The 18,171-nt window shown below is 44.7% G+C and overlaps 1 protein-coding gene across 2 annotated transcripts in view; it reads left to right on the forward strand.

The window, feature by feature from the left end:
* The first annotated feature begins 1,198 nt into the window (after positions 1-1,198).
* The window catches only part of LOC115188406 (transmembrane protein 60), a 426,277-nt gene continuing 409,304 nt past the window's right edge, over positions 1,199-18,171 (forward strand). The window contains exons 1-2 of one of the 2 annotated variants that reach the window (XR_003876406.1): positions 1,199-1,362; positions 1,772-2,658. Coding sequence is in view for 1 of the 2 variants with exons in the window: in XM_029747244.1 (XP_029603104.1) it covers positions 1,810-2,211 (402 nt within the window). In the remaining variant the exon portion in view is untranslated. Of the gene's footprint in view, positions 1,363-1,771; positions 2,812-18,171 lie in introns of those variants that run through there. The other variant, XM_029747244.1, reaches the window with a different exon arrangement.

Below are 18,171 nucleotides of genomic sequence, written 5' to 3' on the forward strand. Positions count from 1 at the left end.
ACGACTGTCTTGGTGTGCTTGGACCATGTTAGTTTGTTGGTGATGTGGACACCAAGGAACTTGAAGCTCTCAACCTGCTCCACTACAGCCCCATCAATGAGAATGGGGGGCGTGCTTGGACCTCCTTTTCCTGTAGTCCACAATCAGCTCCTTTGTCTTGCTCACATTGAGGGATAGGTTGTTATTCTGGCACCACCCGGTCAGGTCTCTGACCTCCTCCCTATAAGCTGTCTCATCGTTGTCGGTGATCAGGCCTACCACTACCACTGTTGTGTCATCGGCAATCTTAATGATGGTGTTGGAGTCGTGCCTGACTGTGCAGTCATGAGTGAACAGGGAGTACAGGAGGGGACTGAGTACACACCCCTGAGGGGTCCCCGTGTTGAGGATCAGTGTGGCAGATGTGTTGTTACCTACCCTTACCACCTGAGGGCGGCCTGTCAGGAAGTCCAGGATCCAGTTGCAGAGGGAGGTGTTTAGTCCCAGGGTCCTTAGCTTAGTGATGAGCTTTGAGGGCACTATAGTTGAATGCTGAGCTGCAGTCAATGAATAGCATTCTCACATAGGTGTTCCTTTTGTCCAGGTGGGAAAGGGCAGTGTGGAGCGCAATAGAGATTGCATCATCTGCGTATGTTATTGCGTGTTTGTATGCATGTGTCTATGTTTGTGTTGCTTCACAGTACCTGCTGTTCCATAAGGAATTTTATTTTGTATCTAATTTTACTTCTGGCATGAGTTACTTGATGTGGAATAGAGTTCCATGTAGTCATGGTTCTATGTAGTACTGTGCGCCTCCCATAGTCTGTTCTGGACATGGGGACTGTGAAGGCTCTATGTAGTACTGTGTGCCTCCCATAGTCTGTTCTGGACTTGGGGACTGTGAAAAGACCTCTGGTGGCATGTCTTGTGGGGTATGCATGGGTGTCCAAGTTATGTGCCAGTAGTTCAAACAGACAGCTCGGCGCATTCAACATGTCAATACCGCTCACAAATACAAGCACACATTCTGAAACTAACCGCAGCTCTGCGTTAAGTGTTGCTGTCGTTTATTTATAAATCTGCTGGGGTTATTTTTTAGGAACTTTACGGTAAAGGCCCTGTATCCTCAAATACAAGATATTATGATTGACATTACATTGGTCCAATAGTTGGAACGATAATTTTATCAATAACCAATAGGTATTTATGTTGGGCGGGATCTTACCTTGCGTGCACGTAAAGAAAATAAATCAGAAATCAGCCGTTCTAACTAGCTAATATTTACGAACGGTCATGTAGCTAATATTGATGATGGATTATCGAAAATTATTTAACGGTGGATACGGAGACAGAAACTCTGATCATCACTAAACACAACATCAGGTAGGTTGCTGCAACGCGTTGTGGTGTTTGCTAGAATAACGTTAGCTATTTTATCAAACGCCAGTTAACTTTAGCGAGCTAGCTAGCCATTCTGAAAATGTAAATGTCTTTATCTGTCTTGCAAATAATGTTAGCTTATTAGCTAAACATTTCTATAAAAAAAAGTTTCAAGCTAGTTGGTTAGTTTGCTATATGACATAAGTAACGTTAGGTGCAACTGGCTGCAGCTGTGTTAAAAATAACGTTCCAGATGTGACGGCTATCTAAGGCCTCGCAGAAGAACTTGTCATTAGTGACTCTAAATGTATGGGTCTGACTAGATCTAGACAGCTAGATAACTCATGTGTGCCGTTTGAATGCACAATAAAGGTGCATCATGGCTGTATTCTCTCTGACCCTTTCTTCTCAGGGGCCAGCAACCTCTATTTCCACCATAGCAGAGACACAATGTCTCTCGCTCAGAGAGTCCTCCTCACCTGGATCTTCACCCTGGCCTTCCTCATCATGCTCGTCCTCAAACTAGATGGCAAAGTCCACTGGAACTGGTTCCTCACCTTTCTACCCGTATGGATCTTCGACGGCATCCTCCTCCTCATGTTGCTAGTCAAGATGGTCGCCAGGTGTAAAGCGGGCCATGACCCTCGTAACGGCTCCCAGGACCTGAAGAAGAAGGCCTGGTACCTGGCGTCCATGCTGCTGAAGCTGGGCTTCTGTCTGACGCTGTGCGCCCGGCTGGAGAAGCTTACCCATATCAAGCTCACCTTTGTGTGTATTCCTCTATGGTGCATGTTGCTGGGAGCCATGGTGGAGTTGGGGTATAACATGTTCCCCGAGAGGAGAGAGGCATGAGAGATGGATTGAGGAGACTGGAAAGGAGGAGGCTCTTCAGAGAAGGCTGGAAGGAACACACACAAAGCTACTTCTTTAGTGTGGTTATTTTAGCTGTCTGCAAAATCAAACTCTCCTTCATTTGTTGTTATGACATGAAGTGTTGTCCAAGCTTTGCTCTCGTGCCAACAGTATTGCTATTCAGAGAACAGATAAGAGACTGTGCCTTCAGGTTATAAGACGGATGGAAATGGTACAGATCATGTAGATGTCAGATAAACTAATACAATCTAGCAAAACCATGTCACATTGCTAGCTAAGGATTTCCAGACATGTTCCTTGACGTCAGCATCTTTTGTGCTGTGTTGTAGACTTTCATACTTTGTGGGACGACGAAAAATGATTGTCGTAGTGTTTGGAAGACGGGGCTCTTTCTATGTAAAGCCATTCAGTGTTTTGTGCCATTCAGTTTAAATGTAATCTACCTGTAGTGTTACTGTCTCCTTTTTTAATGTTCACCTTTTGAATAGCTCATTTTGACATCAATCTGCATATGTTATTTATTATTTTCCTTTAAGTATTGTGTGAATAAATGGATGTCACTATTGTTCCAAACTAAAACATGCTCTGATTTTGTTTATGGTGCCTTATGAGCTGTTGACTCCAGCATCAGAATAGATGAGCAGGCACGTCTCCATGTACTACCAACCGTAGTGGATAGATGGCAGTAGCAGCATGGTAGACTGTTGGCCTACTGGTGTTCAATCCTCAACAGTGCAATAATCAATGGCAGTTCTAATACTGGGCTGTTTGAAATTAAAAGTACAAGATTTATATAACCCCCAATTAAAGAGAAAACAGTTAGATTGAAGAGAGGACAGAAGGTAAATTGACAACCTGTAGTTGAGAACACGGCCTCTGAACTTCCACAGACTGAACAGCCTCATTCCATGTACTCAGTTCAGGAAATGTGTACTACTAACAGAAAATGTCTCTCAACCAGGATGCATTTGGGGGGGATTTTTGTTTTTACTCCCTAAAACAATCCCTCACTCTGAAATGAGACTGACTGGAAATGTTCTCCATGCCTGCCCTTTTCAATTATTTCTTTTATAGGACACATTTGTCCTGACATACACACACACACACACAGAGCATGCATAAACATCTTCCTCTCTCTCTCTCTCTCACACACACACACACACACACACACACACACACACACACACACACACACACACACACACACACACAGAGCATGTATAAACATCTTCCTCTCTCACACACAGAGCATGTATAAACATCTTCCTCTCAAACACAGAGCATGCATAAACATCTTCCTCTCTCACACACAGAGCATGTATAAACATCTTCCTCTCTCACACACAGAGCATGTATAAACATCTTCCTCTCTCTCACACAGAGCATGTATAAACATCTTCCTCTCTCTCTCACACAGAGCATGCATAAACATCTTCCTCTCTCTCACACACAGAGCATGTATAAACATCTTCCTCTCACACACAGAGCATGTATAAACATCTTCCTCTCTCACACACACAGAGCATGTATAAACATCTTCCTCTCTCTCACACACAGAGCATGTATAAACATCTTCCTCTCTCACACACAGAGCATGTATAAACATCTTCCTCTCTCACACACAGAGCATGCATAAACATATTCCTCTCGGGTCTGTGTGTCAGGGCTACATCCCAACCCCTCTCCCCAGGTCCTTCTGTCTGCCATAGGGCTCTGGTCAACAGTAGTGCACTATAGAGAACAGGGTGCCGTTTGGGATGCACCCTGTGACTGGACTAATCTGATTATCATCTGAGACGTAGAGGCCAGGGCAGTCTGTCATAGCTTCTAGTGAGGTCTCTGTTGGACTTATTCTGGCCAGTTAGATCAGCAGTTCTCCTGTGTTCATTTCCCAGCGCGCCACGGCTATAATCTCACATACCACAACTGCTGAGCTCATCGCCGCTGAGTGCAGTGTGTGGGCGGCTTGCATAACACAGAAGTAGCAGAGGCCAGAAAGGTAATCATGCTCCAGTGGATCCATGCTGCTGAAATGTGCTGCTGCAGATCACACACACTGTACTGTCTCCATGACGACTTGTGCAGAAATAAATAGCCTGTTTCAGATGAGCGGCAAGTTGAATCCCAAATATACACACGCTTCTTGACTGAGCCCAACACGTGTCTATTGCAAAATGATACCTGTTAAATATAAAATGGTCTTACCAGTTCTAACCTAAAAAGCCATGATATCAGATGAGTCCTTTGAGTCAGATATGATCCACTGGAGCCCCATGATCAAACATAACATTTACCTTTATTTTAAGGATCAGACCCTTTTTTTCCTTCTTCCAATTTTCGCCTAAAATGACAAACCCAAATCTAACTGCGTGTAGCTCAGGACCTGAAGCAAGGATATACCCATTCTTGGTACCATTTGAAAGGAAACACTGAAGTTTGTGGAAATGTGAAATTAATGTAGGAGAATAGAACACATATATGGTAAAAGATAATACAAATAAAAAAACATTTGTTTTACATTTTTTCTTTGTTCCGTCTTTGAAAGACCATCATATTGCAATTTAAAATGTGGCCACTAGATGGCAGCAGTGTGCGCAAAGTTTCAGATTGATCCAGTGAAGCGTTGCAATACTGGACAATATTTTGTGTCAAGTCTGCCCAAATGTGCCGAATTGGTCAATTGATACATTTAAGAGGTCCATCTGGTGTCCACTGTAGCCCCATGATCAATCATCACTCATAACGTTAACCTTTATTAAGAGGTCCATCTGGTGTCCACTGTAGCCCCATGATCAAACATCACTCATAACGTTAACCTTTATTAAGAGGTCCATCTGGTGTCCACTGTAGCCCCATGATCAAACAACACTCATAACGTTAACCTTTATTAAGAGGTCCATCTGGTGTCCACTGTAGCCCCATGATCAAACATCACTCATAACGTTAACCTTTATTAAGAGGTCCATCTGGTGTCCACTGTAGCCCCATGATCAAACAACACTCATAACGTTAACCTTTATTAAGAGGTCCATCTGGTGTCCACTGTAGCCCCATGATCAAACAACACTCATAACGTTAACCTTTATTAAGAGGTCCATCTGGTGTCCACTGTAGCCCCATGATCAATCATCACTCATAACGTTAACCTTTATTAAGAGGTCCATCTGGTGTCCACTGTAGCCCCATGATCAAACAACATCACTCATAACGTTAAGCTTTATTAAGAGGTCCATCTTTATGTAGAAATCACACTACAAGTTCTTCTCCTTACAAAAAGTTATTTACACTACAGTGCTGACAATTAAAATCAAACAAATTATGAAAACTAAAAGCTTCCTTGATATAAATAAGCCTCTGAGGGGGAACAAAAAAAAGCCTGGAGTAATCCTTTAAAATAATGTCTCATCATCTTACAAAAAATATATATATGTTAATGTCAGCTGTAATAATAATCCATCTAGAACCTACAACTAAAATATATTATTTAAGGACCTGTTTGTTTGTCAGACCTGCAGAGTACCAGTGCTTCTGGCCCTAAGTGCTTTGACAGTTCACAGATATTAGCCTGTCCCAGATCAGTTTATGCGTTCTTGCCAAGCCAACTCCTACTGTACGGTCAACAATGAGACAAGACAATACAAACTGATCTGGGACCAGGCTACACAGTTATGGACAGGCACTGAGGAATGTTACATTTGCAATGTATTCATTCGGTAACAGAACAGAGCAAAGTGTGCATGCTAAAGGGTACCCTATTTCCTATATAGTGCCCTACTTTTGAACAGATCTCTCCTATGGGCCCTGGTCACAAAGTAGATCTCTATATAGGGAATAGGGCGCCATTTAGGATGCAGACCAACAGAGCTTTACGTGTTCCTTAGAATACATCACACCGTGTTGATATCATGGTTTTACTTCTGTCTTCTCCTTCCTTTAGATGGGATTAAAACAGAACCCAAGAGAGCCATTTAAAAACACTATGTACAAAGATCAGTAGAAACAGTCTTTCTGCTGCTGCTCATGCAGGTGGTGTTTAAAGGAGAGGGAGGAGTGGTGCGGGGGGGTGACTGGGGCCTTTGGGTAAAGAGAAGTGTCTTTGTCCTTGGGTTTGTCCGGCCGGGGTTTGTCCGGTCTGGGCTGGGGCTGGGGTCGGACCTGGGGTGTAGGGATCCTGCTCTCTGTGTGGCTGGAGGCCAGGCTTGAAGAAGATAGAAGGGGTGCAGGGGAGGGCGTCAAAAAGGGGGTAGGGGTGTGGGTAAGGGTAGGGGTGTGGGTAAGGGTAGGGATAGGGGTGTGGGTAAGGGTAGGGATAGGGGTGTGGGTAAGGATAGGGATAGGGGTGTGGGTAAGGGTAGGGATAGGGGTGTGGGTAAGGGTAGGGGTGTAGGTAAGGGTATGGGTGTGGGTAAGGGTAGGGATAGGGGTGTGGGTAAGGGTAGGGATAGGGGTGTGGGTAAGGATAGGGGTGTGGGTAAGGGTAGGGATAGGGGTGTGGGTAAGGGTAGGGGTAGGGGTGTAGGTGTGGGTAGGGGTGTGGGTAAGGGTAGGGGTGTGGCAGGGTTTGTGTGAGGGAGAGGGACTGGGGGTACGAGTAGAAGCCGGGCTGGGTTTGAAGGAGGGAGAGTGTGTAGAAGTGGGGCTAGATTTGGGAGAGGGGGTACGTGAGGATGACGGACTGGGTTTGGGAGAGGACGAGGGGGTGGAGGGGGTGGAGGGTTTGAGTGAGGAAGACAAGGAAGAGTGTGTGGTAGTGGTTTGATGTGATTCTGAGTGATGATAGTGGTGGTGGTAGTAGTGGGGATGATGGTGATGTGATTTGGGCTTGGTGTCCTGGAAAGACGATTTGGAGGGAGTTAGGGGGGTGATGGGAGCTGGTAGGGGGGTGATGGGAGCTGGTAGGGGGGGGATGGGTGAGGTGACAGAGGGCTTGGGCAGCCTTATATCCGCAGGTTGAGGTTCCACTTTGACCTCTGGGTAGGCAGTGTGTCTGTCTTTGGGGGGTTTGGGGTCTGTGAGAGGAGCTGTGGTCCCTCCCATCAAGGCATCCCCAAACTCCTCCTGTTTGACTCGTAGCGTCGACACGTCCACCTTCCTCTCCTCCTCGGCCGGAGGCTCTTGGTGGTATTGTTTTAAGCGGATGTGCCATGCCAGGCTGCAGACAGCAGAGACAGTCTTGAACTGATGAACCACACTACGAGGGATGTAGTAGATGTCGTTGTCGTACAGCTGGATACGGGCGTAGCGGATCCCCTCGCGTCTCAGCTGGTTCAGCTTAGCATCGTCCACCCACTGCACACACTAATGGAGAGAGAGAGTTAGACAGTGTACTAACCATAGACACTGGGGATTTTTCTCAATGTGTATCTGTTCCCATATTGTTCTAAGCCAGGGGAGTAGTTCAATCACTAGTGCTGAAGGATCCAGCTCTGGGTTGAACATTTGTAAAGCAAACGCAGATGGATGCTGTGAAATCACCTCAGCTGCTCCTAACTCTAAAACAAAACTGCAGCTTAAGAGACGCTAATGGAGGACAGGCCCTGAGCCCTCCTGGAGGGTCTCTTTAATGGAGGACAGGCCCTGAGCCCTCCTGGAGGGTCTCTTTAAAACCTGTTGGGGATAGGGGACAGTATTTGCACGGCCGGATAAAAAACATACCCGAATTAATCTGGTTACTACTCCTGCCCAGAAACTAGAATATGCATATAATTAGTAGATTTGGATAGAAAACACTCTAAAGTTTCTAAAACTGTTTGAATGGTGTCTGTGAGTATAACAGAACTCATATGGCAGGCCAAAACCTGAGAAGATTCCATACAGGAAGTGCCCTGTCTGACAATTTGTTCTCCTTCTAGGGCATCTCTATCAAAAATACAGCATCTCTGCTGTAACATGACATTTTCTAAGGCTTCCATTGGCTCTCAGAAGGCGCCAGAAAGTGGAATGACGTCTCTGCAGTCTCTGGGCGAAAAACAGCAGGAGTTTTTGTGAGTGGTCAGGCAGGGAACAATGACACTGGAGTGCGCATGCACGAGATGACTCCATGTTTTTCTTTCAGTCTATGAATGAATATAACGTCGCCCGGTTGGAATATTATCGCTATTTTACGAGAAAAATAGCATAAAAATTGATTTTAAACAGCGTTTGACATGCTTCGAAGTACGGTAATGGAATATTTTTACCATTGGATATTGGTGAGGCGTTCCGCTAGCGGAACGTCTGTCCCTAACAGGCTAATGGAGGACAGGCCCTGAGCCGTCCTGGAGGGTCGTTTTAATGGAGGACAGGCCCTGAGTCGTCCTGGAGGGTCGTTTTAATGGAGGACAGGCCCTGAGCCCTCCTGGAGGGTCGTTTTAATGGAGGACAGGCCCTGAGCCGTCCTGGAGGGTCGTTTTAAAAACATCTAAGATGTAAAGTCCCCTGTTTTGGGGACCTGCATGGTTCTGGTACCGGTTACGACTGACATTTTGGCTTATAAATGGATCTGTGGACACCGTAGATGGAAATGGCTTGCATTGAGCGGTAGCCCTGATTCTCACAGACGCCTGTGTGAAGCAGGGTGTGAAATCTGACACGTCCCTCCTAACCTTTCATTCACTCTTCCGACTGTCCATCAACTCCTGGCTGAACCCTACATCACAGCCACTAACACCACATATGCCTGCAATCCTTACATCGTAGCGCAGCAGAAAATAGTAGTTGTCGATTTATAGCCAGTAATCTAAAATAATTCATAGATTTGAAACAAAAAAACCTTTGTCATAGACGGACAATATTAATATGAGATGAAAGGAGAGTTCCTAGCGAGTTCAGGAAGCCGCTAGAGCTCTGACGTTCACATGGATGGAGGCAGAAGGTTTGATCAAGAGAGAAAACATGCTCATTTTCTCCAACACTAAAACATACAAATACGTATTTCACAGTTATAAGGAAGGTGAAATCTTAGTCACTATATTTAGAAAGTATATATATATATATATATTTAGAAAGTATATATATATATATATATTTAGAAAGTATATATATATATATATTTAGAAAGTATATATATATATATATATATATATATATTTCAAGCCTTATTCATACAGTTTTGTTGAATAGGAAATACGTTATATTTGTTATATAAATACGTTATATTTGTACTGTGCACTTGAACTTGTGTCATCAAAAGTGACGACACCTCAGCAATTTATAAAATTTTTTTACCATAAAGGTGAGATTTGAACCTTTCTTGGAGTATGCAGCATTACTAGTTATTGTTTCTGGCACGGTCATGATAAATAATTACTTTTGGGGATTACGTAGATTGCATTTAGTTACATTTAACTGGTTAATAGAGGACAGGCCCCGAGCCCTCCTGGAGGATCACTTTAATAGAAGATAAGCCTTGAGCCCTCCTGGAGGATCACTTTAATAGAAGATAAGCCTTGAGCCCTCCTGGAGGATCACTTTAATAGAAGATAAGCCTTGAGCCCTCCTGGAGGATTACTTTAATAGAAGATAAGCCTTGAGCCCTCCTGGAGGATCACTTTAATAGAAGATAAGCCTTGAGCCCTCCTGGAGGATCACTTTAATAGAAGATAAGCCTTGAACCCTCCTGGAGGATCTCTGTTGGAGACAGCACAGTGTAGTACAACATATAGCCAGAGGGTGGCAGTACAGTGCATAGGGCTGTGGATAAGGTAGCTGCTACCTTGTTTCATGCAATATCAAATCAAATGTTATGTCACATGCGCCAAATACAACAGGTGTAGACCTTAGTGAAATGCTTACTTACAAGACCTTAACCAATAATGCAGTTAAGAAAAATAAGAAATAAAAGTAACTAATAATTAAAGAGCAGCAGTAAAATAACCATAGCGAGGCAATATACAGGGGGTACCGGTACAAAGTTCATCTACGGGGGCACCGGTTAGTCGGGGTAATTGAGGTAATATGTACATAAGGGTAGAGTTATTAAAGTGCATAGATAACAGAGTAGCAGCAGCGTAAAAGAAGAGGGGGGTAGGGGGGCAAGCAAGTAGTCTGGGGAGCTAATTTGATTAGCTGTTCTGTAGTCTTATGGCTTGGGGGTAGAAGCTGTTTAGAAGCCTCTTGATGATCCAGTACCGCTTGCCGTGCAGTGGTAGAGAGAACAGTATGACTAGGGTGGCCGGAGTCTGACATTTTTTAGGGCTTTTCTCTGACACCGCCTGGTATAGAGGTCCTGGATGGCAGGAAGCTTGGCCCCAGTTATGTACTGGGCCATACGCACTACCCTCTGTGGTGCCTTGCGATCGGAGGCCGAGCAGTTGCCGTACCAGGCAGTGATACAACCAGTCAGGATGCTCCCGATCCTCCTTTTCCTGTAGTCCACAATCATCTCTTTAGTCTTGATCACGTTGAGGGAGAGGTTGTTGTCCTGGCATCACATGGCCAGGTCTCTTACCTCCTCCCTATGTGCTGTCTCATGGTTGTTGGTGGTCAGGCCTACCACTGTTGTGTCATCAGCAAACTTAATGATGGTGTTGGAGTCGTGCCTGACCCGTGCAGTCATGAGTGAACAGGGAGTACAGGAGGGGACTGAGCACGCACCCCTGAGGGGCTCCGGTGTTGAGGATCAGCGTGACGGATGTGTTGTTACCTACCCTTACCACCTTGGGGCGGCCCGTCAGAAAGTCCAGGATCCAGTTGTAGACGGAGGTGTTTAGTCCCAGGGTCCTTAGCTTAGTGATGAGCTTTGAGGGCACTATGGTGTTGAACGCAGAATGAATAGCATTCTCACATAGGTGTTCCTTTTGTCCAGGTGGGTAAGGGCAGTGTGGAGTGCAATAGAGATTGCATCATCTGTGGATATGTTGGGGCGGTATGCAAATTGGAGTGGGTCTAGGGTTTCTGATGAGTGCTACGGATTGGTAGTCATTTTGGCAGGTTACCTTAGTGTTCTTGGGCACAGGGACTATGGTGGTCTGCTTGAAACATGTTGGTATTAGACTCAGACAGGGAGAGGTTGAAAATGTCAGTGAAGACACTTGATCAGCGCATGCTCGGAGTACACGTCCTGGTAATCTGTCTGTCCCTGCGGCCTTGTGAATGTTGATCTGTTTAAAGGTCTTACTCACATCGGCTGCGGAAAGTGTGATCACACAGTCGTCCGGAACAGCTGATGCTCTTATGCATGTTTCAGTGTTACTTGCCTCGAAGCGAGTATAGAAGTAATTTAGCTCATCTGGTAGGCTTGTGTCACTGGGCAGCTCTCGGCTGTGCTTCCCTTTGTAGTCTGTAATAGTTTGCAAGCCCTGCCTCATCCAATGAGAGTCAGAGCTGGTGTAGTACGATTCAATCTTAGTCCTGTATTGACGCTTTGCCTGTTTGATGGTTCGTCAGGGGGCATAGCGGGATTTCTTATAAGGTTCCGGGTTAGAGTCTTCTGGTTAGGGTATGTGCATACAGTCACTGTAGGGATGACGTCATCGATGCACTTATTAATGAAATCAGTGACTGATGTGGTGTCCTCAATGCCATCGGAAGAATACCGGAACATATTCCAGTCTGTGCTAGCAAAACAGTCCTGTAGCTTAGCATCTGCTTCATCTAACCACTTTTGTATTGACCGAGTCACAGGGGCTTCCTGCTTTCATTTTTGCTTGTAAGCAGGAATCAGGAGGATAGAATTATGGTCAGATTTGCCAAATGTAGGGTGAGGGAGAGCTTTGTATGCATCTCTGTGTGTGGAGTAAAGGTGGTCTAGAGTTTTTTTCCCTCTAGTTGCACATTTAACATGCTGATAGAAATTTGGTAAAACGGATTTAAGTTTTCCTGCATTAAAGTCCCCGGCTACTAGGAGCGCCACCTCTGGATGAGCGTTTTCCTGTTTGCTTATGGCGGTATACAGCTCATTGAGTGCGGTCTTAGTGCCAGCATCGGTCTGTGGTGGTATGTAGACAGCTACGAAAAATAGATAAAACTCTCTAGGTAGATAGTGTGGTCTACAGCTTATCATGAGATACTCTACTTCAGGCAAGCAAAACCTCAAGACTACCTTAGATATTGTGCCCCAGCTATTGTTTACAAATATACATTGTCTTACCAGAGGCTGTTGTTCTATCCTGCTGATACAGTGTATAACCCACCAGCTGTATGTTATTCATGTCATCGTTCAGCCACAACTCAGTGAAACATAAGATATTACAGTTTTTAATGTCCCGGTGGTAGGATATACGTGCTTTTAGTTCATCCAATTTATTATCCAGCGATTGTATGTTGGCCAGTAGTACGGATGGCGGATGGCAAAGGCGGATCCTCACAAGGCATCTCCACTAGAGTTCGACCGATTAATCGGAATGGCCGATTAATTAGGGCCGATTTCAAGTTTTCATAACAATCGGTGATTGGCATTTTTTGACACCGATTATGGCCGATTACATTGGACTCCATGAAGAGACTGCGTGGCAGGCTGACTATCTGTTACACAAGTGCAGCAAGGAGCCAAGGTAAGTTTCTAGCTAGTATTAAACTTATCTTTATAAAAAACAATCAATCTTAAAATAATCACTAGTTAACTACACATGGTTGATGATATTACTAGTTTATCTAGCTTGTCCTGCGTTGCACATAAATTAACAGGCACCATATCGATTATCATCGAATTACAGCCCACTTCGCCAAACGGGTGATGATTTAACAAGCGCATTTGCGAAAAAAGCACTGTCGTTGCACCAATGTGTACCTAACCATAAACATCAACACCTAAAATCAATACACAAGTATATATTTTTAAACCTGCATATTGAGTTAATATTGCCTGCTAACATGAATTTCTTTTAACTAGGGAAATTGTGTCACTTCTCTTGCAAGCAGAGTCTGGGTATATGCAGCAGTTTGGGCTGCCTGGCTCGTTGTGAACTGTGTGAAGACCATTTCTTCCTAACCAAGACCGTAATTAATTTGCCAGAATTTTACATAATTATGACATAACATTGAAGGTTGTGCAATGTAACAGAAATATTTAGACTTAGGGATGCCACCCGTTAGATAAAATACGGAACGGTTCCGTATTTCACTGAAAGAATAAACGTTTTGTTTTCGAAATGATAGGTCATTAATATGGTCAAATCCAGAAACTAAGGCTCGTATTTCTGTGTGTTATTATACTATAATTAAGTCTATGATTTGATAGAGCAGTCTGAGCGGTGGTAGGCAGCAGCAGGCTCGTAAGCACTAATTCAAACAGCACTTTCGTGCATTTGCCAGCAGCTCTTCGCTGTACTTCAAGCATTGCGCTGTTTATGACTTCAAGCCTACAGTGAGGGAAAAAAGTATTTGATCCCCTGCTGATTTTGTACGTTTGCCCACTGACAAAGAAATTATCTGTCTATAATTTTAAATGGTAGGTTGGGTGATTTCTGGGAGCCAGAAATCTTTCTGATTGAGAGGGGGTCAAATACTTATTTCACTCATTAAAATGCAAATCATTTTAAAACATTTTTGACATACGTTTTTCTGGATTTTTTTGTTATTCTGTCTCTCACTGTTCAAATAAACCTGCCATTAAAATTATAGACTGATCATTTCTTTGTTAGTGGGCAAACGTACAAAATCAGCAGGGGATCAAATACTTTCTTCCCTCACTGTATCAACTCCCGAGATTAGGCTGGCAATACTATAGTGCCTCTAAGAACATCCAATAGTCAAAGGTATATGAAATACAAATGGTATAGAGAGAAATAGTCCTATAATAACGACAACCTAAAACTTCTTACCTGGGAATATTGAAGACTCATGTTAAAAGGAACCACCAGCTTTCATATGTTCCCATGTTCTGAGCAAGGCACTTAAACGTTAGCTTTTTTACATGGCACATATTGCACTTTTACTTTCTTCTCCAACACTTTGTTTTGCATTATTTAAACCAAATTGCACGTTTCATTTATTTGAGACTAAATTGATTTTATTGAAGTATTATATTAAGTTAAAATAAGTGTTCATTCAGTATTGTTGTAATTGTCATTATTACAAATATATATTTATTGTAATGACCTGACTAGATCATGAAGGAACAATTGTCCAGACAGAGGATGGAGTTAACGAATGGACGGTTTATTAACACAACTTAACACAGGCTACTGTTTGGCCGTAGCCCACGCCAAATAAATGAAAGGTACCCTACAAACCAACCGTGACCTTCTCTTGTGAAGCCCAGACGTAAGAAAGAGAACAATGGCTAAACCCGGTCTTAACTTCCAATGCTCCATCCCCCTGCCCAACCCCCCTCCACGCCACTCCGCCAACCACCAGGCTACCCGGTATCTGAACATTCCAGGCATTCCCGTGATTGGCAGATAGCAGGTTGATTGGCATGACCCCGCGAACACTGGTAAGTACGACACAACCCACTAATAGCCTAACACATAACCCACAACTGTCTGTGCGGGTCGCTACATTATATATATAAAGAATAAATTAGATTTTTTATTTTAAAATCGTCCGATTAATCGGTATCGGCTCTTTTGGCCTGCCAATAATCGGTATCGGTGTTGAAAAAAAAAATCATAATCGGTCGACCTCTAATCTCCACCAGGCATCTCCACAAGTCATCCGACTCATTAAATAAATATTCTTCATCCAATTCGAAGTGAGTAATCGCTTTTGTATTCCAGAAGCTCTTTTCAGTCAGAAAAAATGCAGAAAAAAACCCAAACAAAATAGCACGGTTGGTTAAGAGCCCATGAAACAGCAGCCATTGTCTCCGCCGCCATTTGAACTAATAGAAACAAGGTAGAAGACAGGTGCAGCTCACCTGGGACAGAGGCGGCTCGTGCAGGTCCAGCTGTAACCTCTGGACTACATTAGGGAAGTCTCCAGCATGGAAACAGATCACGTCTTTGGTAACGCGAGGGGGCTCCGCACTACAGAGACAGAGAGTAGGGAGATTACAACCATTTATTTCCAATCAGATTATGCAGCTGTCTTGTTACTGATTAGTTGGACGATCGTTGGATACCAAATACAGCCCCAATAGGCCTACAGTTTAAAGTAATTTATACCAAGCAGCGTATCTAAAGATAATACATGATCATATATCCGGGAGTTAAAACCACCCACCTCTCTCCACAGCGCACCGCCTTGAGCACCCCTACAGCGGCGGTGGTCTGCCTCTCGAAGCCCTGTCCGATGTGGTCAGCGTGGGCACGCGTCCGGTCATCAAACAGCATCTCACGAGGCTCGCTGGCCCGAGGTAGGTACTGCAGGTTCTTGATCTCATTGGTTGACCTGGAGGAGGAGAGGACATTGAGAGTAACACAAACTTCTATAGCAGGCGGCCATAATATGACCAAAATAATCAATCAATCATCAATTACTATCCAGCATCCTGCATCCTGGAGAGCTAGTCTAGGATATCCCTGACCTTGTAGCTTAGAAATCCTATAGGCAAGTACATTCAAATATTTTGGAGGTAAGCTGTCTGGTTCTAGAGACCACTGGAGAGCTGGAGGTAAGCTGTCTGGTTCTAGAGACCACTGGAGAGCTGGAAGTAAGCTGTCTGGTTCTAGAGACCACTGGAGAGCTGGAGGTAAGCTGTCTGGTTCTAGAGACCACTGGAGAGCTGGAAGTAAGCTGTCTGGTTCTAGAGACCACTGGAGAGCTTGAGGTAAGCTGTCTGGTTCTAGAGACCACTGGAGAGCTGGAAGTAAGCTGTCTGGTTCTAGAGACCACTGGAGAGCTGGAAGTAAGCCGTCTGGTTCTAGAGACCACTGGAGAGCTGGAAGTAAGCTGTCTGGTTCTAGAGACCACTGGAGAGCTGGAGGTAAGCCGTCTGGTTCTAGAGACCACTGGAGAGCTGGAGGTAAGCCGTCTGGTTCTAGAGACCACTGGAGAGCTGGAAGTAAGCTGTCTGGTTCTAGAGATCACTGGAGAGCTGGAGGTAAGCTGTCTGGTTCTAGAGACCACTGGAGAGCTGGAGGTAAGCCGTCTGGTTCTAGAGACCACTGGAGAGCTGGAAGTAAGCCGTCTGGTTCTAGAGACCACTGGAGAGCTGGAAGTAAGCTGTCTGGTTCTAGAGATCACTGGAGAGCTGGAAGTAAGCTGTCTGGTTCTGGAGACCACTGGAGAGCTGGAAGTAAGCTGTCTGGTTCTAGAGACCACTGGAGAGCTGGAAGTAAGCTGTCTGGTTCTATAGACCACTGGAGAGCTGGAGGTAAGCTGTCTGGTTCTAGAGACCACTGGAGAGCTGGAAGTAAGCCGTCTGGTTCCAGAGACCACTGGAGAGCTGGAAGTAAGCTGTCTGGTTCTAGAGACCACTGGAGAGCTGGAGGTAAGCTGTCTGGTTCTGGAGACCACTGGAGAGCTGGAGGTAAGCTGTCTGGTTCTAGAGAGCTAGGTGTGCAGTCTAGCACAATAACACCTGATTCAACAAGTGGAATGGAATCAATGGAACGCAGTCAAACGTTGTTACCATGTGTTGGATGTGTTTGATACCATTCCACTAATTCCATTCCAGCTATTACAATGAGCCCGCCGTCCTATTGCTCCTCCCACCAGCCTCCTCTGAAGCCCACATACACCGCGAGACCCTCATGCGCGGCCCTACCGCGAGACCCTCATGCGCGGCCCTACCGCGAGACCCTCATGCGCGGCCCTACCGCGAGACCCTCATGCGCGGCCCTACCGCGAGACCCTCATGCTCAACTCCAGTCAGACTGAAGGGAATTGATTCAAAGTAATAAACATGAGTTTTATTGGTTCACCACAAAGTCACAGAATGGAAATACTGAACTGGGTTGACGTTGCGACACAAAGTACTCTGCCGCAGAAGCATCTGAAATGAGATTCCTGAAAAAATATGTATTTTTCTCAACCACCAGCAATGGATTTATTTTAAAGAGGGTTAGTCAGAGAGAGGGGCAACACTGCCAGTGTAAAGACATCCTCACGTTTAACATGCATTACACTACAAACACTTGGTGCAGAGAGAACATCACGGGATGAAAGAACCAACGAGGAGATAGTGTCTGCGTCACAAATCACACCCTATTCCCTATATAGTGCCCTACAGTAGTGTACTATATAGGGGTTAGTGTGCCACTTGTGATGCAGCCTGAGCGCTGTTTAGTATGCAGAAGTAGGACAGGACTTCTGCCTGCCTGGATGAAGTAATACATGTAAAGCTGAGACCCAGAGAAAAGGTTTCAACAGAAGAAACAGACAGCACTCTGGGGAGGGAGGGAGGGAGAGCCCAGAATCTTTGGGCTCCTGTGTCTGAAGCGATTGGCCACGGCTATTTGGTCATACTGTTCGAGTCAGGAGAGAGAGTAGTCACTATACTACAGTATCTATGAGGACAGACAGTGAGGTGCCAGTCACTATACTATAGTATCTATGAGGACAGACAGTGAGGTACCAGTCACTATACTACAGTATCTATCAGGACAGACAGTGAGGTACCAGTCACTATACTACAGTATCTATGAGGACAGACAGTGAGGTACCAGTCACTATACTACAGTATCTATGAGGACAGACAGTGAGGTACCAGTCACTATACTACAGTATCTATGAGGACAGACAGTGAGGTACCAGTCACTATACTACAGTATCTATCAGGACAGACAGTGAGGTACCAGTCACTATACTACAGTATCTATGAGGACAGACAGTGAGGTGCCAGTCACTATACTACAGTATCTATGAGGACAGACAGCGAGGTACCAGTCACTATACTACAGTATCTATGAGGACAGACAGTGAGGTACTAGTCACTATACTACAGTATTTATGAGGACAGACAGTGAGGTACCAGTCACTATACTACAGTATCTATGAGGACAGACAGTGAGGTACCAGTCACTATACTACAGTATCTATCAGGACAGACAGTGAGGTACCAGTCACTATACTACAGTATCTATGAGGACAGACAGTGAGGTACCAGTCACTATACTACAGTATCAATGAGGACAG

The sequence above is a fragment of the Salmo trutta genome, unplaced genomic scaffold (genome assembly GCF_901001165.1).
Source record: "Salmo trutta unplaced genomic scaffold, fSalTru1.1, whole genome shotgun sequence".
Lineage (NCBI taxonomy): Eukaryota > Metazoa > Chordata > Actinopteri > Salmoniformes > Salmonidae > Salmo > Salmo trutta.